Consider the following 26095-nt stretch of genomic DNA (forward strand, 5'->3'; position numbering starts at 1 on the left):
TCTTGACTAAAGGATGCACGAGGAGTCATTTCATCCAAAGAAGCAGGCTGGATTTGCAATCCAGGTGAAGAACTTCATATAACGAGTTTGAGGACACAGCGTTTTACAATTTTTTAACTTGTAGTTTCCACGGAAATAGAACCTTAAGTCGGCTAGGAGTCAAGATTGTATTGTTCCTAACAGAACTCTAAACAGTGTTCTTAATGGAACAGTGTTCCTGGTGGAATATGGTGAAGATACAACAACCTTTTCTCCTTTTGAATGATTGCTGCTTTCTTTCTTTTTTTTTTTTTTTTTGAGACGGAGTCTCACTCTATCGCCCAGGCTGGAGTGCAGTGGCCGGATCTCAGCTCACTGCAAGCTCCCTCTCCCGGGTTTACACCATTCTCCTGCCTCAGCCTCCCGAGTAGCTGGGACTACAGGCATCCGCCACCTCGCCCGGCTAGTTTTTTGTATTTTTTAGTAGAGACAGGGTTTCACGGTGTTGGCCAGGATGGTCTCGATCTCCTGACCTCGTGATCCACCCGTCTCGGCCTCCCAAAGTGCTGGGATTACAGGCTTGAGCCACCGCGCCCGGCCTGCTTTCTTTATAATAATTTCCAAGCGCTACTTCCTTCCCACTCCTGTATAAACATCTGTGATACCCAGCTCAAAGCTGATTCCAGCTTCCTCTATCCCTTTCTTAGACTCATTCAGCAAAAGCCGGTACCCTATTATAGTCTCTGTTTTCTTACTGAGACGCTCCCGATTTCCCATGGTACTGTTTGCCCTTTTGCAAACTTGACTTTGATGAATTTTTTGACACAAGACGCTTATCTGTCATTGCATTTGCAAATATGCATTCAATAACTTGGAATAGAGAGAGAAATGTATTCATAAACGGCAAATGTATTCATGTTGCCAAACAGCGACATAAGCAACAAAGTATGTATGAGCACTACGGTACTACACATGAAATCTCATAAGCCTAAAGAATCTACTGCAAATCCCTCTCTGAAAGATGGCGGGGGGAAAGTAGCGGTAAACTGATGCCCTAGAAACTGCGGTCTTCCAAGCAGGAAGCGCGCCCTGCTGCACCTCACTCGGACAGACCTCCTAGCGTCTCAGCTCAGGCGCCCAAAAGACAGCGCGCATGCGCAGCGTCTGCCGGCCGCGCTGCGGTTCCTTCCGGCGCCTTTATCTGCATCCGGGTCCGTGGGATTCGCGCTTCACTGGTCTGCCGGGGTCGGTCGCGGGTGGTTGGGTGTTGCTTGTTCCCGCTGTTCCAGCGTCGGAAGAGTCATTGGGTCTGCCGGTAAGTTTAGAGGCGGGGGACGGGGGGAGCGCCTAGAAGGGGACTCGGGCCAGGCGACCCAACGGCGACTTCGCCCTGTGCGGGCTTTGTGCCGAGATGGGGACGCTGGGCCGGGGCGGAATGGGGGCTCAGGAACCTCAAGGCTGGGGGCGCGTGGGGTCTCCCGTCCTGCCCGTCGTGGACCTGATTGTCCTCTCAGGATTTGTGCCTACGGGAGGAGGCGTCCCTGTCCTCTCCTCTCTCGCGGCTTCCTCCTGACACCTTTCCCTATACTAGTTAAAAATTCCTAACAGTCATCCTCATTTGCATTCGCTGTCGTTTGCCAAGTGAGGGCCAGGCAAAAGCGCCGCTGAGGGTATTTACAGTCCCCGCCTCCCGGGCTGGACCCACAGCCTTCTCTACTGTCTCTCGTCCCTCCTCTGGTCGGTCCCACACGCACGGCCAGGCCACCCTTACCCGTTGAGGTCAGGTCAGGTTGAGTAAGGAAAAGCTCGGAGCACAGGTTCTGCAAGTGTAGATTCTGGTCCTGGCCCCGCCATTAACTAGTTGTGTAACTTCACGCATGTGGAAGTTGCCATCCAGCTTTGAAGTTTTGCGATTTATATTCAGCAGCCCCTTTTCCTAGCGATGCACATCCAAAATGAATCAGCACCTGAAGGAAGACGAGGGAAAGGGTGGTGCTCTGTTGTTTTTTGATGCTGTCTTGTCGTGATGCCAGGGAATTGCATAAGGCCATAGTAATTTGGGTCTCTGAGGATTGGCAAAAACTGGAAAAGTCAAATCTTAAAAACTTAAATTAAGTGTGAAGAAATTCTTCTTTCTTCTGGGTGAAGGGATTCATTTGGGACTTTTGGAGATGACTCTGCGCCCTCCAGAGAGTTCAATAAAACAAAAAGTTGCCTGTACCTTGGTCTGAGAGACTTGATTGAACTTAGTTTCAAGTGAGTTGTGTGGTGTTCTTAACAAATTTCACCTGATTATGAATATCACCTGTGATAATTTGCAAACGCAGAGATTCCTTGGACTTCAAATCTTTGAAACACTGTGTCTAGGGAGAGGGACCTGCTAATCTATATTTTTAACTAGCATCCTAAGTGATTCTCAACTGATAAGACATCTTTGGCATATGGGTCTTTGAGTCAAATACACTTAGTTTTAACGTCAGCTCCCTGGGCCACTTTTTAACGTCAGCAATAAACTTCTTGTAGTTGCAGTTTTCTGTATCTGAAGAGTGAGAATAATAATTTCAATCTCAGAGACAATTAAGTGATTCTAAGCACTTTGACAATAGAGTTCTTAATCATTTTTGTGTCTACAGAACCTAGCAGTGGTTAGTATATAATAGGTCTTCAAATGTGTGTTGAAATGAGAAAAATAACATGCCCAGGACGCAGAAGACATTGAAAAGCTCTAATGCTTCTCGTCCTCCTTACCTTTTCTTCCTCCATTTTATTAACAATCAGCTTGCCATATATTCTTGTTAGAAGTAAATGTATCTTTTCATGGTCATGACAGCCAATAATTGCTTCTGATTCTTTGCTTAAAGTCTAAAATTGTTTTTGACATTAGATGATGGATATATTTAAGTGGAGGCTGAGTCCATTTGTTGGACTGAATTTATGACTTACTATGTAATTTATTTTCTGTAAATAAATAATTGTTATTGGGCCAGAATTCTAGATCATGGTGACCATAATATTTTGTTGTGTGTCAGAATTCGAAACTGTTATCTTCTTAGAGACATTTAGATTTCATACATTTATTTTAATAAGACCTTTAATCTCATTAATTTAGAAAATTTGACTTATTACTGTATGTAAAGTGTGTGGGTACAAAAGTCAGGAATGCTGAAACCATGTTATAAAAAGCTTCGTATTGGTGACTGATGCATTTAAATATGAAACTAAGAATTAAAAATCTAAGGATTATGGGAATTGTTATAGAATGTTGAGTAAATGTTATAAGGAGACGTTTATAAACTATTGGTGGTAATGTAAGTTCAACTTCTGTAGAAAAGAGTGTATGAAGATTTCTCAAAGAACTAAAAATAGAACTACCATTTGGCAATCTCACTACTGGGTATCTGCCTAAAGGAAAATAATTCATTATATCAAAAAGCCGCACTCATTTTTATCTCAGCACTATTGACAGCGAGGCAGTAGAATAGGGTCTGGAGGCGGGGAACTTAAGGCCAATTCGTGCTGACTTCCTAAAGCTGAATCAAGGGAAAACACCAAGGTCTGGGGGCAGGAAATCTAAGGCCAATTTGTGCTGACTTCCTGAAAGAGAAAACACCTGCGTCTGGGGGTGGGGAACCTAAAGCCAGTTAACCAATTAACGGAAACTTCCTAAAGCTGAACCAAAAGGAAAAAAACCATCTCCCCATACCCAAGTAGCAAAGGACCAAAGGCTACTCTCCCTACAATCGACTACCTTCCGCCACCTCTCAGGTGGAAGGGGAATGTGCCTTGGATTGGCGGTGGACTGAGCATGGGCCATCCCTTCATCTGCATAGGGAGCCAATTCACCTCAGCCTTTAATTAGCCACGGACCAAATCCTTCATGCAGATAAGGCGTAACTGTTAAGGGACCTCAAAAGGAATACTTAAAAGCCAGAAAACTTTGTAACCGGACCCTTGAGCTGCTTGCTTGGGCCCACTCCCACCCCATGGAATGCTTTTCTTGCTTCAGTATCCCTGCTTTCGCTGCTTCATTCCTGTGTTTCCTTCTTTTTGTGCAGTTCTTTGTTCAAAATGCCAAGGAGTTGGACACCTCACACTTATGGCCTTCCTTCCATTAACAACATTAGCAAAGATAAGAAATCAACCTGAGTGTCGATCAATGAATGATTGGATAAAGAAAATGTGGTATATATACACCGCGAAATTCAGCCGTTGAAAATGAAATTGTGTCCTTTGCAGTAACATGAGTGGAACTGGAGGCCATTAACAACTCCAAAACAGAAAGAAAAATACCACATATTCTCATTTATAAGTGGGAGTTAAATAATGTGTACACATGGTTGATGGAAAGCAGACTGATAGATATTGGAGGCTCAGAAGGGTTGGGGAGTAGGAGTGGGTAGATGATGAGAAATTGCTAGGATCAATGTACATTATTCAGGTGATAGATACACGAAAACCCCAGACCTAGTCACTAAACAATATATCCGTGTAACGAAATTGCATTTGTACCCGTTAAATTTATGCCATTTTTTTTAAAAAAGGAAAACAATACGTCTTACAGATATCAGAAGCTGTGAGTTACTGTAAGAATGCTGATTTCCACATCTTTCATGGTATTAACCTACATTGTGTAAAATGGAATTATGTAGCTTTTAAGTGACTGATCTCTTAATATATGTATAATTTTCTTAACTTTAGAACAATTTTTGAGGAACTAAAATTGCTTTTTGTGAAGAAATTTCTCCTCCAGAGATCAGTTTATTTAGTTCACTTTGTTTTCTTTTTCTTCTGTTGAATTCTCTTATTAAAAATAACATGTCTAGTGTGATCCCATTGTTACAATTTGAATTCTGACCTTGTTGCTTAACTACCTGTGTGACCTTAGTCAAATCATGTGAGTCCATTTCCTCATCTACAACTGGGCATTTTATTTACTTCACAAGATGGCTGTAAGGATTAAAATATGTACACTTGTCCCTGGTATCTGTGGGTGGTGTCTGTTGGTATCTGTTAGGGATTGATTCTAGGATCCCCCTTCAGATACCAAAATCCACAGATGATGAAGTCCCTGAAATTATATGGCATAGCACTTGCATATCACCTGCACACCTACTCCCATATACTTTATCTCTAGATTACTTGTAATACCTAATACAATGTAAATGCTATGTAAATAGTTGTTATACTGTATTGTTTAGGGAATAATGACCAAAAAAAAAAAAAAAAAAGTCTGTACCTGTTTAATACAGATGCAAACATCTTTTTCCCCTGAATATTTTCAGTTCTTGGTTGGTTGAGTCCTCGAATATGGAATCCACAGAAGGCTAACTATACTTTTAAATGACCTAGCCCACTGCCTTAAACTCCGTGTCTGCTCAAAAGAGAACAGCTATTATTACTATTTTTAAAATTCGAATTGTATATGTGCATGTCCTTCTTCAGTAATGTACTTTTAAAAATCATCACTATATTCTGCTATTTCAGTGCTCTATTTATTATTTACATCTTTTAAAAAGTTATTAAATTTAAATTATCTATTTATTATGTAAAGTGTTCTAAAACGGACTTTTCTCAGGTTTGAACTTCTTGTTCTGGAAGCTCTGCGTCGCCATAATGAGGCTTGTAATTCTTGATAACTATGACTTGGCTAGTGAATGGGCAGCCAAGTACATCTGTAATCGCATCATTCAGTTCAAACCTGGACAGGACAGATATTTTACACTGGGTTTACCAACAGGTAATTAACTACTTTTTCCATTTTATATTCTGATGTTACCCAAATTTAATTCTGGTGGAATTGAAGGGTTTCTCTTAGTAAGATACTTTCCCCATTCATTTTTGCCATATCACTAATTGAACATCGTAGTATAAAAGGCCAGAAAAATGCATGTATATAAAATCTACTATCTATAGTGTGTTACTAGGTCTTGTGCCAAAGTTTAGTCTCACCTATCACTCCAAAATGCAATAGGATATATTGTAACTTAAGTGTTGTTCATATTTTTTGTACATTTTTCTAGTAGTCCTTTGTTTTGGGGAGCATTGCTTTTATCATTCATTCAAGTTTTTAATTGATTGGCTTTCTTATTAATCATTAAGAGGTACCTAAGTTATGTACTGTTGCCTTTTAATTTAACTTCACCTGCCTTATAAATCCTTATTAATATAGAAGTTATATATTATGTAATGCTTATTAGCCTTTTACTATTTATGTTGCTTCTATTATAGATATATTACAAGTGAAAAATATGTCTTCATCACAGTTTAAGGAGAAGCATTAATTACATATTTTATTGAATTAAGTTTTCCATTAAGCATGCTCTTAAAAAACAACCAGGTCGTGTCATTTGATCTTACTGCACTTTATTTGACCCATGATTTTCACAGAGTATTAGACCTGGAACTAAAGTTGCTCCTTATTGACTACAAGGCATTTGTTCTATACCCCTGAGCCTTGGTTTCCTTACCTATAAGAAAGATATAGATAATAACTTAAGATACTGTTTTGAGAGTCAGCTAAGATAGTGTATGTGTAAGTCCCTTGTATACTGTAAATAGTCTATAAATTTATAGTTTCTGTAAGTATTTTATTTAAACAGACTATTTTCTCCAACTCCTCCCCTCATACATGCTAATTACATAAAAACTACAATTGTAATTTTTTCCCACTTGAGTAATTTCCATGAATGGTACTCTTCAAGCTGATTGTTTTGTTTTGCTTTTTCTCTTTTGGTCCAGGGCAGTAGATCTTGGTGAGAATGGCAAAAGGTGACTTTTTTCACTGGACACACCAGTACTACACCCCCAGCACCCTCAGTTCTGATATGTGAGCCCTTGGGGTTGAATGTGGTTTCTGTATAGTTTCTATGCTGTTATCCTTAGTTGCACTCCGCCTACCTCTGTTAATGACGTTGTGTTAATTATGATGCAGAAAAAACAGTAATTTGAATGGGGACAAAAAGACTTAGAGAGTCTTAAATGTCAGCAGTGCTAAACATCTTTTTGTGTATTTAGATCTACAGCTTTGCTTTATTTTGGGTAGCATAACTGCTAGTAATATACCTGCCAAGGGAGTATCTCTGGAAAACCTTGTTGAAATTTTCCATTACTCTCCTTCATTGACCATTGACAAGGTTAATTATGTCCCCTTCCACCACTGCTTTTGAGACTTGAACATACATGTCGGTAATTGCTAGTACCAGGCTGTATTGTAATCATCTCCCCATCAAGCTCAATTTCTGGGCAATATCTGTTCAATTTTATATTTACTCACATGAGCTTAATGAGGGTGACATTTAAAGCCTGTATGCTGTGAGCCTGATCTGCTTCCCAAAACTTATTCCCACCATTTCCTTACCCAGAACTGGGCTAGGCAGATTTGACTGCTTGCAGTTCAAGAATAGGCTTGAACTTGCTGGCTGCTTTGCTTTGCTTTCACTCATATTCCTCGCATGTTATTTAATGGAATCTGTATGAGCTCTGGCACCAGACGTATCTAGATTTGAATCCCTGGTTTCACAGCCATATGATATTTGGCAAATTCCTTAATCTTTTTGACCCAGTTATTCTATCTTCAAAATGGGAAAGATAATGCCAGTTTCTCAAGGTTGTGAGCTTTATGTGAGGTAATATATAAAAACATCAGCACAGCATCTAGCCACATGGTAGACAGATGTCATCATTGACTCTCCGGCTCCATCTTTGCTCTGCTCTGAGTTAGTTTCCTCTTTGTCGAAATTGTATCCCTTCATCAAGACTGAATTGAAATGCCATTTTCTTTTATTGTTCTTCCAACTAGCAAGATTGTAGTCTTTTTTATTTGATATTCTGCAACACTCAAACTTCTTTTAGATTATAGCGTTTTTCCTGTGTTACTACTATTTTGTACTTGCTTATCCTTATATTGTGAGTTCTTACAGGAAAGAAAATGTCTTAATCTTTGTTTTATATAAATCATAGTAGGTAGTTGCTAAATTGTGTTAGTAATGACTATTACAAAGCAAATATTAAAATTAAGTTTCTTTAACCAGTTCTTTTTTCTTCAGTCTTTTAGCCACGTTGATTACAAAATAGAAAATGAATTTGTCACCTCAGTTGTGACAGATCACCTTTTTATTCATATATCCTTAAATTGAGAGAATCCTATAACTCGTCTCTTGACACTAAAAGAGAGAAGAGATTCATTTATCCTTCCAGAAAGGAAGAGGGAAAGCATATTTATCCATCTTTTAGGCAGGTTTCATGTTAGTGGGCTATAGCTTGTTGAGAAAGAAATATAAAATTTTACTACATACTTTTTAAATTAATAATTGTAATATAAAACAACATATGTGCTAAGCTTTTAGAAAATCTTTTATTCTTCTGTTCTGTGAACCTGTGTGGTATTTATTTATAGCCTTGTCTATTCTGTCATCTCAAATGAAAGGCAGTCTTTTTACTATTTTTGAATTTCCTTTGTATTTGTTTTTGTCAGAGACAGTTTAGTTTTATCAGATTTCTGTATGATACTTGGGTTCGAATTTTTTGTGCAGCCTTTTGTTTTGCACTGTTTTGTTTTGTGATGTTGGGTTAACTAGGAATCAGTACTCCAACTAGGATTGGGAGGGCCAGATAACTTGTTATAAGAATGCAATCTGGCCTTTCAGTTTGAAGTTAAAATGAAAAAAGAAAAAAAAAAAAAAACCATTTAGAAAGCAAAGATGAAGGCCATCAAGTGACTAAATTAATTTATTTTTATTCTGTCGTACCATGAAGCACCATCTTTTCACATATCAAACTGTAATTTTATAAAACAATAGAATCAAGAACTCAGATGAAATATTAGAAGATCCTCTTTCCTATAAATTCTGTCCTAAGCAAAAATAACTTCTTTTTCTCACTTTACACATTTTAGCTGATACATGCTGAAGTTATCAAAAGATGAGAAACAGGCGTTTCATTTAGAAAGCTGTAAGACTAAAGTCCCTACTCAGTGTTTGCCAGTTTGAGATTCTATTTTGAAAGTAGGGGCAATATTTAAATTTAGCTCTGTTTTCCCTTTTGATTTCAGTAAATGGTCAACACTTGACCTATTTATATATCATTTGTGCAAGAACTCAAGATTTTGTTTTCAGAAAGGGAGATTTTTAAAAATTCAGGTATATACTCTAGAAACTTCTAATCTTAGAATTTGTAATAATATATCCCAGTACCCAACAACTCAAGGATAATTTTCCAAACTTCAGTTTTTATTGACAGATTTCCAGCTTTATTCAGTAAATTCTAGTTTACCAAAATGTTTAAATACTTGTTAATTGATTATGTATTTAAGTTAATAATTGCCTAATTAATCAGAACGACAGAATATTATTAAGAAAAGCATAGGTAAAGTTAATAAAAAGTTTTTTTAATAGATTATTAAGTCATGTTAGAAAATGGAATTTTTATGTCTTTTAGGGAGTACACCTTTAGGATGCTATAAAAAACTAATAGAATATCATAAGAATGGACACCTTTCTTTTAAATATGTGAAGACCTTTAATATGGATGAATATGTAGGTAAGCTATACTTAAAGATATTGACTATTATTTGGGTATGTTACATTTTGAATAAAATGAATGTAGTTTTAGAATATTAGTATATTTGAATTTATGTTTTGAATATAATATTAATGTATGAATATATTTCTAAAATGTAATGTACTGCTTTGAGATGAGATTGGGAGTTTATATAAAAACCTGTATTTTTGTGATAGTAGCACAGAATAGTGGAAGGAATGAAGGACTGGAAATCAGAAGATCTGCATTCATCCGGGGCTCTGCAACTCACCAGTGATGTAACTTTAAGACAGTCTACTCACATTTCTCATTCTCTTTTTTCTTAAAGCAGAGTTAAAATCAGTGTTGTCAGGATAATCTAATGTATATGTAAAGGTAATTAGTTAAGTAGTTTTTCAAATCAAAAGCTATATTGGTAGCCCTGAAACTTTTATAATTCATTGAGTGTTAACTTGCCTGCCTGAAATCTATGATGTATAGAAACTCTGTTGAAATTTAAATATAGCAATACATATTTAATGGTAGCATAAATGATAGCCAAAGAAGTGCTGTGATTCCACATAATCTGCACACATATAGTATGAATAGAGGAGGAACATGACTATCATTTCACTTGAATGGCTGATTATTTTGAACTTAACATGAAAGTCAGTTTCATTGATTAAAATTGTGTGTGTTTGAGAAGAGTATAGTGATGAAGTGCACATGAACTAGACTTTCTGTGTTTGAATCCTATCTCCTTTGTGAACGATGGTACCTTTGGGAAAGATCCCTATGTTTCAATTGTTCACCTATAAAATGAGATAATAATATTCCATAAATGTTTTATGAATTAATGCATACGTTTAAGGTGATTAATACTGGGCATATAATCATATATTCCACATAAAAATGCTTTTAAATTGAATATGGTATAGAGAAGTTACATATATTAAATAACACTTATGACTTAAACAGAAAAATAAACTTTAGATTTATTTCTGGGAATACTTATATTTTTATTAACTTCATCTTTAGGACTTCCGAGAAATCATCCTGAAAGCTACCATTCTTACATGTGGAATAACTTTTTTAAGCATATTGATATAGATCCTAATAATGCACATATCCTTGATGGGAATGCTGCAGATTTACAAGCAGAATGTGATGCTTTTGAAAAGAAAATAAAGGAAGCTGGAGGAATAGATCTTTTTGTTGGAGGTATGTAAAAACCTTTTGTCATTAACTGTTTGTTAGTGTTTGAATTAGGGATTTTTAAATTTATAAAAGAAATCTTCCCATTGTGTAATGTGAAGAGCACCTGTGGCTGTCCATAATACCCATTAATTCTGCTACTGATTCCTGTTTTACTTCATTTTCTTCAGAAAATAATCTTAGAATTCCCATCTTAATCTTCAAATTGACAGCTGGAATTATTTACATTATGCCTTGAGAGGTACATCCCAATCCATGTTAAACTCTTACAACTACCTCTTTAAAGTTGACAGTTTACCACATCTTTCAAAATGAGTAATATGTTTCTTTACCTAAATGATAGCTTCTTTTTACTATTTCTTTAAAACTCTAGCCAACCTACTTATCAAATTCCAGAGTTTAAACGATTGCATGAGGAACAGGTGGATTTTAGTAGATCACTTTAATTGTTTCATCTTACTGAGTAATCAGTTAAGAATGATGTAAAACTTTTTACTTATCAGCCTTAATATGAGTTAAGCTGTATAACTGTCATAAATTCCAAAATTAATGTTTAATTTGCCAAATTCCACTTGTAATTTTTATATGTGTGTGTGTATACATAATCTACAGTTAAAAATAGGAAGTTCTTTCCTTTATAATGACAATATGGTTTTCTGTTAGTATAAACTATCGCAGTCAGCTAGCTAATTGCTATAAGAATAATACAACATCAACTAAACTAAAATCAAATTTTTTTGCCATATTCTTTAATATTCAACTAAAAATACTAATGCTGTAAATTATCTGTATATAACTTATTATTAACTTAATAGAACACTGATCAAAATTACATGAATTTGATCTTCAATAGAGCTGTACTGAGGTTAATTTATACTTGAAGTGGCCAAGTATGGTTTAGATAGTTGATTATCTTTGGAGGAAATTTGGTTTTAAAGTCAGATGTAAAATTGTATCCTGTTTTAGCCACTTAGTATCTGTGTGACCTTGGAAAGTTTATTGAAGTTCAGTATAAGTACATCGTTTGTAAAAGAGGATTAATATTAACCATTCCAAAATTTGTGAGAATTAATCATGTTGTAACATGTATAAAATGCCTTACACGGTGCTTGGTGTGTAGTTGGTACTCCATAAGTGCTACTTCAGTCTTCTCTTTCTCTCTCAACTATAAATGCTGAAATAATTGTCCCTTAGAATTACTGAATTCCTTGGGATTTTTACCGAATTCCCTCTTAGGACATCCAGCTGGATTGAAATCTTCTCTGTAAGACAGTTTTTATTTCTACCTAGCAGAGTCAGTAACATTTACTTTCTTGATAGAAGGGTTGTTTATTGGAGCAAGAAACGAAGTTAGACTATTACTTTTCAAATTAGAAGGTTATCTGTTTTAAATAAAATTTACTAATACTACTTCTGTAATCCTAGAAAATATGCATACTCCTGCTTTGTACGTATGGCTCAATTTGGGGATAATTAACCATTTGTATCTTCCAATATTCAGGCTAAGACAGTAGATATTTGAGAGTATCTGAGGGGTGCATAGACCATCTAATCTTTAGATTTTCTAAACTCCACACCAGAATCTAGTAGAATTACTGGAGTACAACATACTGCAACTGCTTATATAAAAAAAAGTTTTCACTCATTTACTATAAGAAAAAAAAGGCTTTTAGTTGTTGGAGGTTCATTATTAAGTGACTGCTTGAAAATGTCTTCATTTGTGGACTTTCTTTTCCCCTTGTTAATTTATTGACCTTACATAAGTATGCATATGACAAACCTCTTGTAGACTCAAAGATAGGAAATCGATTTTACTATGGGGAATAACACTGATAAGAACACTTGATTTTGTTCCTTTGCGTGCCTTCCAGAAAGCATTCATAGCATAAAATAATGTTTAAGCCTGTAACTCTTATTCAAGATGTCTGGTAGAACTTTCCTCTTTCCTTATAACTTTAAATCATTTAGTACTTCTTTTTAGCTCATTTTTTTTGGGGGGGTTATGTTTCTTCAGTATAAACCACCTCAGTTCTCCTTTTGAAATATATGTTGCATAAGTTGTAATTATGTTGATCACTGACACCACTAAAAAGAATTTGATTTGGTTTTTTAACCAATTTGTCTTAAGCTTCCTGTAGTTCTTTCTCCGCTCCTCCCCACTCCCAAATATATTTTAAGAGAGTTCCCGTGCCTCTTACATTAACATCTTTACGGTAGTCATGGATGATCCAATGCCTGAAATTTTATATGTACCATCTAAAGGACATACTTGTGCATAGAGAGAGAAGGATTATTGTATTTTCTTTGAACTTTTCCTTATTTGGGATGCCCTATTATTGGATATGCATTCATGAAAGAATCTCATTTGTTGATCTAGGTTTATCATCATTGGATTTTTAGATGAGGATTGGCATCTGGGTCTTACGACTACCCTTCTTTTGTTCCAGGGTTTGGTTAATAAAAACTCTAAGAACTGTGCCAAATGGGATCAAAATATCAGCTTTATTAAAGGTAAAGTTGAAATAGAGATTGCAGTTTGGGCTTGAAGCCAGAATGGGGTTTTTCACTCCTACCCTTTGAATTGAAACAGTAGAATGAGAAGAGCTCAAAAATGTTAATCTGCTATTGCTCATTCCAGGGAATTAGAGCAGAGTTCCCTATCCTAGAGGGAAGAGGAAAAGAAAAAGAAGGAAATACATACTTAAACGTTCTCATTCTTCCTCTTGATGGCAAACGTGTTGAGAGAAAGGGTAAAGGTGTATCATGCAATTCCTGACTTAACCCCAGCAATAAGATACACAAACATGGATTTTTAAAAATAAAATCTAGGGCTGGTCCCAGTGGCTCACACCTATAATCCCAGCACTTTGGGAGGCCGAGGTGGGCATATCACCTGAGGTCGGGAGTTCGAGACGAGACTGACCAACATGGAGAAACCCCATCTCTACTAAAAAAATACAAAATTAGTTGGACGTGGTGGCACATGCCTGTAATCCCAGCTACTCGGGAGGCTGAGGCAGGAAAATCGCTTGAACTCGGAGGTGGAGGTTGTGGTGAGCTGATATCATGCCATTGCACTCCAGCCTGGGCAACAAGAGTGAAACTCCATCTCAACATGAATAAATAAGTAAATAATTTTAAAAATCTAGTTTTACAATAAAATCTTAAATATATAAACTTTTAAAATATCTTAAGGCAATAGTGTCTTGGGTTTTTTGTTGTTGTTGAGATGGAGTCTCGTTCTGTCGCCTGGGCTGGAGTACAGTGGCTTGATCTTGGCTCACTACAACCTCCACCTCCCAGGCTCAAGCAATCCTCCTGCCTCAGCCTCCTGAGTAGCTAGGACTACAGGCACCTGCCTCCATGCCCAGCTAACTTTTGTATCTTTAGTGGAGATGGGATTTTGCTATGTTGGCCAGGCTGATCTCGAACTCCTGACCTCTGGTGATCCACCTGCCTTGGCCTCCCAAAGTGCTAGGATTACAGGTGTGAGTCACTGCACTTGGCCTAGGTGATAGTGTTTTTAAAAGGTAAAAATAAGACAGTGGGGAAAATGTTAACATTCTCATTTGGTTGCATGCTTGGATTCTTTGCTTTGCTAGAAAAAGGAAATAATGGGATCAAAAGTAAATTAACTGGAATGATTCTAGGTTAACTCACCAACTGAAGGAAAAGTTGAAACAACCAAGTCTTTGGAAAAACAACCAGAGAACCTCAGATCTCAGAAGTAGAAACTCATCAATCTTCTCCCTGCAGTGCTATCATCCAGTACTTCAGTTCGCCATGCCTTCTTCCTTACTGTATCCCTGGTCAAGATTCAGATCCACACAGAGATTCTGATTGGTTAGCCTGAGACAAGTGCTTGTCTCTAGACCACAGTAACTTTACCTAAGAGGGATATAGGAAATTAAAATTGTTCCAGCCCCTCTGGTGAGGGGAGCAAGGCAGAAGAGAACAAGGTAGGAGGTGGAAGAAACTATACTGAGCTGACCAAAGAATAGCAACCATGCATTCATTTATCCAGCCATTATTTAGTAAGTGCGTCCTGTGTGTCACTTGTTGTTCTAAATGGTAAGAATATAGTGATGAAGATAAAGCCCGTACTTTCATGAAGAGTACATGTACACTACCGTTAGAACTGTAGGAACACAGGAATGACATTTACTCCAGACAATGAGTTTTAGAGATGTTTCATAGAGGTGCTGGTATCTTAATTTAGACTTAAAGGCTGAATAAGAATTAGCCACATTTAAAAAAATAAAATTATTTCAGGAACCTCAATTTTTGACAGTTACAACCAACAAGCAAATGTCTTGACCCAGCTCTATTATTAACCTTTGCTCATAATTTCAGCTTAGCTGTACTAGCTGTACACTTCTGTAAGGCCCAAATCATCAGTGAGGTCACTAGTAGTAGATCTTAGTAAACTTCATATTTTTTCCTGAAGCTTGTATTTTCCTGATCCCATCCTTCCCTCTTTACACATATGTAGAGAAATATGTTAGGGATATGTATACCTAAGAGGAGAAACAGAACACTTTTACAAATCTAGAGAATTTAATGCCTATAATTAATATATGTTTATAAGCAGATACATACTTAATAGTAGAAACAGTCAATGCATATTAACCACATGTAGGTCTGGTCTTATGTCTCCTTATTAGAAATTCATAAATTGTTGTACTTTGGCATCTGTACCTGCTTCAAAAGAATATTCATTTCTTCATTTTTCAAAACTGGGTTACTCTGTCATATTTTATATAATTTTTTTTTAAAATTGTGTGCTGTCAGTAAAATACAGATATCATTAAAGTAAATACACAGAATATAAATGTAAAAGATATTTTAAGTACTCACGGAATTAGCGGATTTATTTTTTATCTGAGGTTGCCAGAAATGTGACTAGCTACTAGGGTACTTATAAATAAAACTCAATTTATGTATGTCATGGAAAGATTCTTAAGTTTGTGAAAAGAATTACCTTCCATTTCCTTCAAATAAGAATGTCATATTCCTGTCTATATTTTAGAGGTAATCCTAGAATATTAGAGTTGGCACTAGGTCTCTTTAAAGCAGTGTTTTTAAAACTGGTTGTCACCCATTATTATATCATCAAATCAATATAGCCAGTTACATGCAACATTTTCCTTTTGTTAATGAAATGCAATGTAATAGAAAACAGCTTGTATGGTTCCTAGTAAGGGTAAGTATGATTTCATGCAATTCTTGTCTTAATTATATTTTATATGTTGGTGTTGTATATGTGTATATATATACTAGATTGCAACATCAAATGTTATTTCTTACAAGGATTACAGTCAGAAGTCTGAAAAAGAAAAAAAAAAACTATTCACCTAGACATTATCTTGTCCAATCCACACATTTCTATAAGTGAGGAAACTATCCTACAGAAAGGTCTAGTTAATTGCCGTATCTGGACTACAACCAAGTAAATTAAAGTGTGACTGATAAAGATGTCCAAGTAGGAATCAGAAGACAGATCTGAGTCCTGTCTCAGTGTTTACCCAGTTGTGACGTTGAACAAGTCACTTATTTTTCTTGAGCATCAAAATTTCCTTTTGTATGTAGAAAAAGGTGGAGGAAATGAGGGAAACAGATATGGCTAATTTGACCATCTCATAAGATTATTAAATAATATTTAATAATCTGTTGTGCTGATGCATGTGAACAGGCTTTATAAATTATCAAATGTTATAATATAAGGTGATACTTAATTTTACTATTAGAATCATGTCAGCTCATTGCTAAGCATGTAGAAAACGTTGAAACATTTGTTGAATCAATACAGAAACAAATATTTTAATGCAGTAATAGGAATTCAAGTATAAAATCAAACAAGGTAAGTGTTTTGTTGTTGTTGTTCTTTAACGCACATTGAACTTTGTGAAACCTATTTACATCATGTGTATATGTATGTATATTTCTTTTGAAAGGAATTGGTCCAGATGGTCATATCGCTTTCAATGAGCCTGGATCCAGTTTAGTATCAAGGACAAGATTAAAGACTCTAGCAATGGATACCATCTTGGCCAATGCCAAATATTTTGATGGAGATTTATCAAAAGTGCCAACTATGGCTCTAACTGTTGGTGTGGGGACAGTGATGGATGCTAGAGAAGTAAGCATTAAATGTTCTTTGTTTTTCCTTTGATGTCAATATATTATTTTGCAGGGGTTATGATGCTGAATAAGTGATATTTTGATTGCATTCTGTTTGCAGTATAAATTGTTTTCTAGTTTTCAGTAGCTAACTTTTGTCAGTCTCATTGATATGTTTAGGGATCAATTAAGTCTTTTGAAGCTGTAAACTAAGAATTAAGCACCACCACTTTTGAGGTGCTACTTGCCTGTTCCTGCTCCAGTTTGAGGTCCTAAAATCTTAACTGATCACATGGTTTGTTTTTTATTGTAAGTGTCTCATGAAAGGACTGTTGGGACAATGATGCATTGCTAGTTACACAGTATCTTTTTTGGAGCTCTCAGGATGATTTAAATGCTTTTTGACTGTATGTTATGTAGGATGATAGAGCCCTGTTGGTTTTCAGGAGAAAAGGAACTCAGCTGGGGCTGCAACTATTCTACATTTGGTATATTTAAGCATGGAAGAGCTCTGAACAGCCAACTCTGTGTAATTTAAGTTTTTTTTTTTTTTTTTTAAATTGGGCTGTCATTTTCTTCCTTGAGAATACAGAACAAATTGTAGTCAGTTCATGGTTGTATGTGGTTAAATTATGTGGAAACCCAGAACTCTGTTCCTTCCTGGTAGCCAGATCGGACAGGTTCAGAGGAAAAATGTATAGACAAGGTATGATGAATAAGTAACTTATCTTTTTTCTTTTCTTCCTTAAGAATACAGAAAAGATTAACTTATCTTTTCTTCCTTGATAATACAGAACAAATTGTAGTCAGTTCATGGTAATATGTAGTTAAATTATATGGAAACCCAGAACTCTGTTCCTTTCTGGTAGCCAGATTGGACAGGTTCAGAGGAAAAAAGTATAGACAAGGTATGATGAATAAGTAACTTATCTTGATATAATTAAACTTGAACATACAAATAGATACAAACTGCCAATCAAAATGTATGAGAAACCTAAAAGTCATAGGTATATGAAAAAAGACCTTTCAAGGATTGAAATTTCATAGTCAATAAGTTGAGAAAAGGATTTTAGAGCAATCTTATTTCTAAAATATGAAACTGAGTTATGTAATACATTACATTTAACAAGATGTAAGTTTTAATACAGTTTTTTATGCTGTTTTTTAGAACAAACAGAATTACTCAAATACTGAGTTTTTTTTTCTTTGGGTCAGTTTTTGCCCAGACAGGAGTGCAGTGGTGTGATTACAGCTCACAGCAGCCTCAACCTCCTGGACTCAAGAGATCTTCCCACCCCAGCCTCCTAAGTAGCTGGGACTTCAGGCGCACACTACCATGCCTGGCTGATTTTTCAATTTTTTTTTTTGGAAGTGACAAGGTCTCACTATGCTGCCCAGGCTAATTTCCTCATTTATTAAAAATTACATTTGACTTAAAAATTCCAACCAAGAAGGGATATGGAGGATTTAATATGAGGTTATAAATTTTTATAAATCATTTATATCAGTTTATGGGATGATTAGATGTTGATCATTATTTAAATTAGCTTTTTCATAACCTTTTAAAATAGTGTTACTGCTACACTTAAGTAGCATAAAGCTGTATCAGTGCAACATCTGCCTGAGCACTGGTTCTCAAACATTAGTGTACATAAGGATCACCTGGTATCCACACCTAGATTGATTATTTAAATTCAGGGATTCTGCAGTTTGAACAAGCATACCAAATTATTCCATATAGTTTGTCCTTTCCCATAATATGAGAAATAATCTCCTTGAGAGTAGAACAGATATAACTAATCACAGATCAAGTCTATTTAGAGAGCAATTTGTTTTATCTACACGTTAGCCATAAACACCAATAATGAATTCTTCATCCTATACTAAGCTTCCAGCAGCCTTTCCTCGAAACTCCACTCCCTTCATAACGTTAATGGTAGGTATGTACTTACCTTTTCTCGCCAATAAAAGTTTGGTTGTCTTTTTTTTTCTCAGTATATATACTTGACGTTGAGATTTCTTGCCACCTGTCTCATTACCTTTTTATAGAGTGTGCTTCAATAATAAAAAGACTCTTAGCTCATATTGTCTAATTGTTAGAACTTTTACAAGAGGCAATGTAATTGTTAATCGCTAAGAATCTGGGCTGTAGAATAAAACTGCTTGTTTGTATCTTACCAAAACCTTGGGCAAGTTACAGAATATGCCTCAGTTTCCTTATCTTTAAAATATCATTAAGAATAGTATTTCTCTCATGTTGGTGTTTTGAGGAGTTGATGTAATTCAAGGAGAGTGCAGAGTATTTCCTCCCATTTTAGGTCTAGTTACAAAATATTTAATACAAAGTTTGTTATAAATATTTTAGAACTACATCAGTTTTAACATTCTTTGTTAAAACAATTGTAATGAAAAAAATGTTTAAAGATTACATTACAAAAATGTGTGTGTAGATGAGGTGTTAAATGGGATCAGTTTCCAGCTGAAAGGTTATAAAGACAAGATTCTGACACATACATTCACATTTGCAACATGTCATTGCATTATTTCATTGACAGTTAGGGACTGGGGACCAAGATCTTGGATTTTCTGTAGCTTATAAGGGTAATATCAGTCATATATGCTTATAAGACAGTTCCTGTGTTTAAATAGATCCCTAATCCTTCTTTAAATCCAGTTTTTATTCTGAGTCAACTTTGAATAGCACATGTTCAGTGAAATGCTCTTCAGGCATTTCTTGGTAACTCTTCATATTATCTATTGTTTTAGAGTCTTTGCTTTTCTGACATAATATCTATTGCTTATCTAGACTACAGCAATTTGCTGTTATCATTCTACATTGTATAAATTATTCATAGATTTGTAAGTCTGCTTTTGCAAGACAGTCCTTTTTCTTTATCGTCCCAGGTTTCTTTTATACATCATTTACTGTGTTAATAATTACAGGTATTACAATGTTTGCACTAATACCCCATAAGAAGGTATTGTTTTGCTTTGTTAAACTAGAAGCAACATTTTGTGCTTGTTACCTTAAAAAGTAAAAATAAATACCTTGAACTATGATGTGGAGCTATGTATTTTTCTTTCAGAAAAAATATTGGTGCTGAAGTCCTTGTTTTTAAAAAAAAAATAGAGCTCATTACTCATTTGGAACAAGTTTTACCAATTGGTGTTCATAATTTTTCAGGTAATGATCCTCATAACAGGGGCACACAAGGCATTTGCCCTGTACAAAGCAATAGAAGAAGGAGTCAATCACATGTGGACTGTTTCGGCTTTCCAGCAGCATCCCCGAACTATTTTTGTATGTGATGAAGATGCTACTTTAGAATTAAGAGTTAAAACTGTGAAATACTTTAAAGGTGAGCACTGAATTTCAAAAGCCGACTGAGATATTCTGTTGTGGATGAAAACTGAAACTTACTGTGACTGTGGAGTTAAATCTCACACTGTGAAGTGTTGAAAAGTGGCAACACACAGCTGGTTCTTTCAAGGAATGGAAAGTTCTCAGATAATAGTGTCTTCAAAGTAGTACCTTTTTTTTTTTTTTCCATGAAGAATCTCTTCAGTCTCTATTTTCAGTAAACATTTTTTCTTGAAATCCAAGGTTTAATAATTTACTTTCATATTGAATATATAAGACCAAATAACCCAAAAGAAAATGTATCTTTGTTCATTCTGGATTTCTTTTCATGTTTACCAGTCCCACCTCAATCCCTCTCCCTCACTCCCCTCTAACCTAAATTTAGAACCTAATCAGTGGATAATAGAGATCTCCCACTATCTAATTTAATCTTTACAATTTTAAGCCAATTTATTCCCATATATTAAAGTTATAATGGCTAAATGTTAAAACAGTATGGAATAAACTCTGCAAGTAAGCAGGAATTTGATTGCCCGGACTTCATGTTGATTTTCCTTTTTGCTTTTTCCTGTAGTCTAGTTCAGTAATTCAGAAACCTTACTGTACCAAGCTGTGTATTACAAAACACATATGCTTGATGTAATGGTTTTAAGAGATTTTCAAGGGACATTTTGCATATACCCAATGTAGAACCCATTCTCCAAGAGTCAGCTCCACATACTACACATATGTAAGCAAGTGTACAAACAGGTAATTTTCATAAAGCACCTGTATTTACATAGCTGATATTAAAAGTTATATAGTTGATCCTATAGATAGGTCAGTGATTAAGTATGTAGTAGGTATGCTACTTTTGCTACATGATTATACTTTTTAATCTTTTTTACTCTAGTAACTAGGTATTTATTTTAATGACTATTGGAAAATACACTGAATAAATGAAAGCTGTAGTTTTTGGATATTATTACTTAAGACAGGGTCCAAAAAAGCTACCATATTTGACTGGCTCTCATATACATTGATCTTGCTGATGTTGGACTGTGTCTTAAAATTGGTGTCAGATCATAGCTTACCGGGTAGCATTTTTTTCTCAGTGGTACATAAAATGATGTGTCTTACAGTCTATAGCATCTCATATTCAGAAATAAAGTATATAATCTTAAATTTTAATTCAATGCAAACAAAACCAGTAACTCATATTTCATGTAAATGTGTGAATATGGCAAATATCTTGAAGGTGTTACACAACTGACATTTGGCAAGCATAAAATAGTCTATTTTTAAAGAAAATACTGATCGTGCTTTGTATATAGTTTTGTATTTGTATTTATGTTTCATGAGCATTTATTTGCCTCTTCTAAATATTTGGAAGCATTTTAATGGATAGTCAAGTACATAAATCATAATTTATTTAAACATTTCCTTATTGTTTAACACTTAAAGATTATTTCTAGTCATTTATATTTTTAGCATTTAAATTATTAATTTACCAAGCCACAAATATATCAGATTAAACTGAAAAATTGAAAAACTGAAAAATTTGTGATTTGTGAATAAAACAGAGTATCTGATGGAGTTTTAACTCTATTTTCCCATGTAATCCTTCAGATTTCATCTCAAATAATAGATTCCTTGACTACAAGGAATCCTTACTATCTACAAATTTTAATTCCAGTTTTAAGGAGATTCGTTTAACATGGCTGTTTTCTAGTCCTAGTTAAGTCCCAGATAAATGCCTGTACTAATCTGATTTTGTCACAATTTAGTTTTTATCAGAGTTTTACATTTTGGTGAATATTTAGTAAGATATTTAATAATAGCCAATATCTCTATGACCAGGCACTATTCTAGATGCATTTTACTTTTTGATTTACTTATCACAAAAATGTTATGAAATGGGTACTCATGGTCCCATTTTTAAATGAATTAATAGGCTTAACAGACAGAGATGTTAAGCTACTTACCCAAAGTCATACAGCACATATTTGGGCAGAGCTGGGTAATAGAAATCAAAATCAGGCTGATCTCTGGAGTATATAGGCTTTTGTCTATTCTGTTATACTGCCTCCCAGAATAAACTCTAGGTATGATACCATCTACATCAAAATCATACTTCCATCTGCTTTTTTCCCCATATCATAACCACTGCTTCCAAAAAAGGTATATAGACATATGTTTGAGAATTTAAAATAGAAGGGTGGTAGAAGTTTATATGTATTTAGTTCTTTTAGTTCATCTAATTGTAAGCTCTTATGAAAAATTTTGAAACAGACCATTCAAGAGAGGATAGCTGCATTACCTAATGAGGACACAATATTTTTCACTTTGGAGCTGTCTGTATTTCTGAAGAGGTTTCAGGATATCAGCCTCTGTTAGGATACCTCCTTCAATATGAAGACAGAATTTAGATATTCTGGGCTACATATGGGCCTCATTTTATAGTATTTTAGTAAAGGGTAGAGAAATTGAATATTCTTAAATAAACACATTTCAAATGTAGTTTTTATACTTTTCATACCTCCATTGAGTTACTAGTATATCAAAATACTGGAGTATGTAAATTCCTAAAATTGTCATCCATAACTCTTCAAATTCCATTCATATCACTAGCCTTTCTTCTGTCATTACTAAAAAGTGCCAACCAGAATCTTAAAGGGTTCTATTTAGTGTCTAGATCTAGGTTAACTAGATCCAAAACAATAGAAACTGTCAGTAAATGCAAGTTTATTTCAGTATACACCTATATAGTAGTATATACCTTTTGAAAGATACAAGTTAATCACAAGACAACAAGTTTAATACCTGAGTATTTGTTTTATTCATTCTCGCTTTTCATTTTTGCTTTTTAAATAGAACAGCTTTATCTTTGATTTTAGTATATTTTCATGACATCATATGAATTTTTTTCTCTTACTTTGTATTTAGGCTCCACCTCAGTAGTTTGACAAAGGTAGAATGAGTTCATTTTGAGTCAAAACCATAAAAGTTACTTTGTATAGACATTGGTTAGAATCTGTGACATTTAACCTTTCTTCTGGTAAGGTTTCAGGAAGTCTGGTGCATTTTTATCAGAAGAATTATTTGTTTGACTTAAGTAGCAATTATTTATTTATATAAAATTCATATGTAGAAAGTTGTCAATTTTTACCTCAAGTCACAGTAAATATTTGACTTAATACCTAAAAAGCAATTAATAGAATTTTCAAAATAATTATTTCTAGTTTGGAAGCAGTCCTACTTGATGTATAAAAGATATATCCAATGTATAGTAAAGGAAAAAACTTTATAAAGGAGTTGAATTTTTAATGTTTTTCCTGATATTTTAAGTTGCATGTATTTTTAAAGCTGTGTATTCTTTCCATAATCAGAAAGTTGTTAGCAAATGACAGATGAATACTATTTAAGTAAAAAAAAATGATTCTCTACAAACTGATACTCTGGAAAATGTTACATCTTCTAAATCATACAGCTGATATTACCCTTATCTTTGTTGTCCCCTCTCCTACTGGACGTGAAGTTTCCGGTGCTAATATGACCTTCAAGTAGGCTGTTGAGAAGCATTCTCTCACTTTCAGTTGCAGCACTAGTGAATGGAATGCTTCCCCCTTCCCTCCTTTAGAGTCCTGTTCTTATGGTTAGAATTTCTCCTACTACACAAACACTTCCCAGTGCTCTTTGCTCGTCCCTTAAAAGTGGGTCTTTCTCAAAGTTGGGATTTTAGAGTCCTTTTTGCAGCCTTTCTGACAAGGAACATCTGTTCACTAACAAGCAGCCTGTCTCTCCAATCCAGTAATTCCATTTCCTGCAAAACCGCATTGTAAGTGCCTTCCCCAGCCCTCCATGTTCTTAATAACCTGGGAAATGTAACTCATTTCTTTACCCTCCAAAATATAAAATCTCTGGTTCACTAATTGGGTCAAAGACAGTCTTTTTAGAACTTTTTTCTCCCCAAAGTAGTATAGTACTGAGGCATTAAAACAGGAGTAACTGGAAGATCAGCTATTTCCCAAGCAGCTTTCATAGCTAAGAACGGTCTGCAAGTATATGTACCAGTTACAAAATGTAAGTTATAATCTACCTGATTTAAAATCTAAATTTCTATTCTGAATTAAATTATTTAGTACAGGTTGTTTTCTGTATTGTTTTAGTAACCCTCCCTCAGTGTAGAATTTATAATCAAACTTTGTCATAAATACACATGCCAAACTATTAGAAAATAATTTGCCAGATGAATGGATAGGGTAATACATTAAGAGTGAGACAGCAGTTCTGAGCCCCTGGCTGCAGTCTAGTAGAGGAAGTGCCAGAAGATCAAGATCAACATAGACTTTTAGATGTAATTAAAACATATTATCTAAGTCAGTATTCAAATTTGTCATGCTGAATCTCTTTGAAGACAAGAACTGCTCTTCTGTTTACTCCCAAAATACCTGTACACATTCTAGATCTGACTGTTACGTAATTATAAATTCGTATTTGCTAGGTAGGTAAAAGACATTCTGAAACATTTCTATTTGTACTTTTCTAATAAACTTGACTATCAAGATGGGAACTAAACAGCTTACTGTGTCTTATAAAAAATACTTTGTTGTCTGAAGTAAATGAAATAGTTCAAAATTAACAAAACAACTAGAACTGTGCTTTTTTTCTTTAAGGTCTAATGCATGTGCACAATAAACTTGTGGATCCACTATTCAGTATGAAAAATGGAAATTGAAGGAGATTGGAGCAAAATTCTGCTTGAATGAACAGAGCACTTTTTACTAAGTAGTAGATGAATTTTCAGCTATGCAATATGACAAAACACGGGGAATTTTGAAGACTGTCATTTTTTCATTTGAGTATCTATGTTAAACATTCCATAATTTGAATATTTATATCTTGTACTTGGGGCTTAAGAGAAGTAGCTGGCTCTCAAGATTGACTGGCTATTATAAAGTACTGAAGTCACATAGCCACCTATAAAACAGCATAGAAATGTCTGCCCGTTTAAAGTCATTTTAAAGTTAGAGTGTACACATCAGGTGCCATTTGTGATATGACTCCAGTGGCATATGTTTCATTTTTTAATGACATGACACTCCAAACCTTTCAGATCAAACTGTCATTGCAGACCTTCACTTTTGGAATGCGATCTTTGTATTTTCTGTGCATCACACACATGCTTTTCTGCATGTGGTTGCCTTAGTCATCTTCCTACAGCACCATCTAGACATCAAAAATTGTGCTATATATCGTTGGTAAAGGAAATCTGAAGAGATGACAGTGCCTAAAAGTAGTTTACATCCTTTCGGAAAGTATGTGTAAGTGCATGTTTTTTGTGCACCTTCTTCTATAGCACTTTTTTACAAATATCTTATTTTTAATGACTTGGGTTCATGTCCTTAATATAAGTATCTTGACAATTATGAGCTTTATACCTAGCAATCCACTTCAGGAAATTCTTTTGGAGAATATTTTCTGATTATTGTTAAACTTAATATACGACTAGCTTTATTCCTTATGTCTAAAATAATAATATGAAGTATATATAAAAAGAATTACTGTAAACTACATTGGCATAGCAATTTACATAAAAGTATATTGTTTTCTATCTTTAACTCAAATAAAGCGTGTAATAAATAAGTTATCTAAATTTTATTTCCAGAAGTGAAACTGAATACATGCATTCAACTCTCAACAATTATAGTACATGTGAACGTGCATTTATTTTGCGTTTGTTGCCATCATGCATCAGGAGTTAGGTTAAAAGACGTCTCTGCCTCTGTGGGGAGCAAAAAAAATGCTCCTTTTGCTTATTTTGCATTTCATAAGCCCGCCTGGTAGAAGAAGCCTTACTTACGTGCTTGTCTATGTGATTAAAATGTATTTAGCTTCTTAAAATATTAAAAGAGCAAATAAATT

At 34.9% G+C, this 26095-nt stretch overlaps 1 protein-coding gene across 3 annotated transcripts; it reads left to right on the forward strand.

Annotated features, from left to right (window-relative positions):
• Positions 1-1138: 1138 nt before the first annotated feature.
• Positions 1139-25829, forward strand: GNPDA2 (glucosamine-6-phosphate deaminase 2). 3 transcript variants are annotated; one of them, XM_011927351.1, is made up of 7 exons: positions 1139-1294; positions 5555-5716; positions 9415-9516; positions 10534-10716; positions 16665-16849; positions 20015-20189; positions 24847-25829. In XM_011927351.1, the coding sequence occupies exons 2-7, from the start codon at positions 5593-5595 to the stop codon at positions 24906-24908; spliced, it is 831 nt and encodes a 276-aa protein (XP_011782741.1). In that variant the 5' UTR covers positions 1139-1294; positions 5555-5592; the 3' UTR covers positions 24909-25829. The 3 variants fall into 3 exon arrangements, with proteins under 3 accessions (XP_011782741.1, XP_011782742.1, XP_011782743.1); XM_011927352.1 differs by lacking the exon at positions 9415-9516; XM_011927353.1 differs by lacking the exon at positions 5555-5716.
• Positions 25830-26095: the final 266 nt, after the last annotated feature.

The sequence above is a fragment of the Colobus angolensis genome, unplaced genomic scaffold (assembly GCF_000951035.1).
Source record: "Colobus angolensis palliatus isolate OR3802 unplaced genomic scaffold, Cang.pa_1.0 Scaffold71, whole genome shotgun sequence".
NCBI lineage: Eukaryota > Metazoa > Chordata > Mammalia > Primates > Cercopithecidae > Colobus > Colobus angolensis.

Bases quoted from the DNA above. Each gene is read 5' to 3' on its own strand.
- GNPDA2 (XM_011927351.1), top strand. From the start codon at position 5,593: ATGAGGCTTGTAATTCTTGATAACTATGACTTGGCTAGTGAATGGGCA. The intron at 9,517-10,533 runs GTAAGCTATACT...CTTCATCTTTAG, and splicing joins TAATATGGATGAATATGTAG to GACTTCCGAGAAATCATCCT. The intron at 16,850-20,014 runs GTAAGCATTAAA...ATAATTTTTCAG, and splicing joins CAGTGATGGATGCTAGAGAA to GTAATGATCCTCATAACAGG.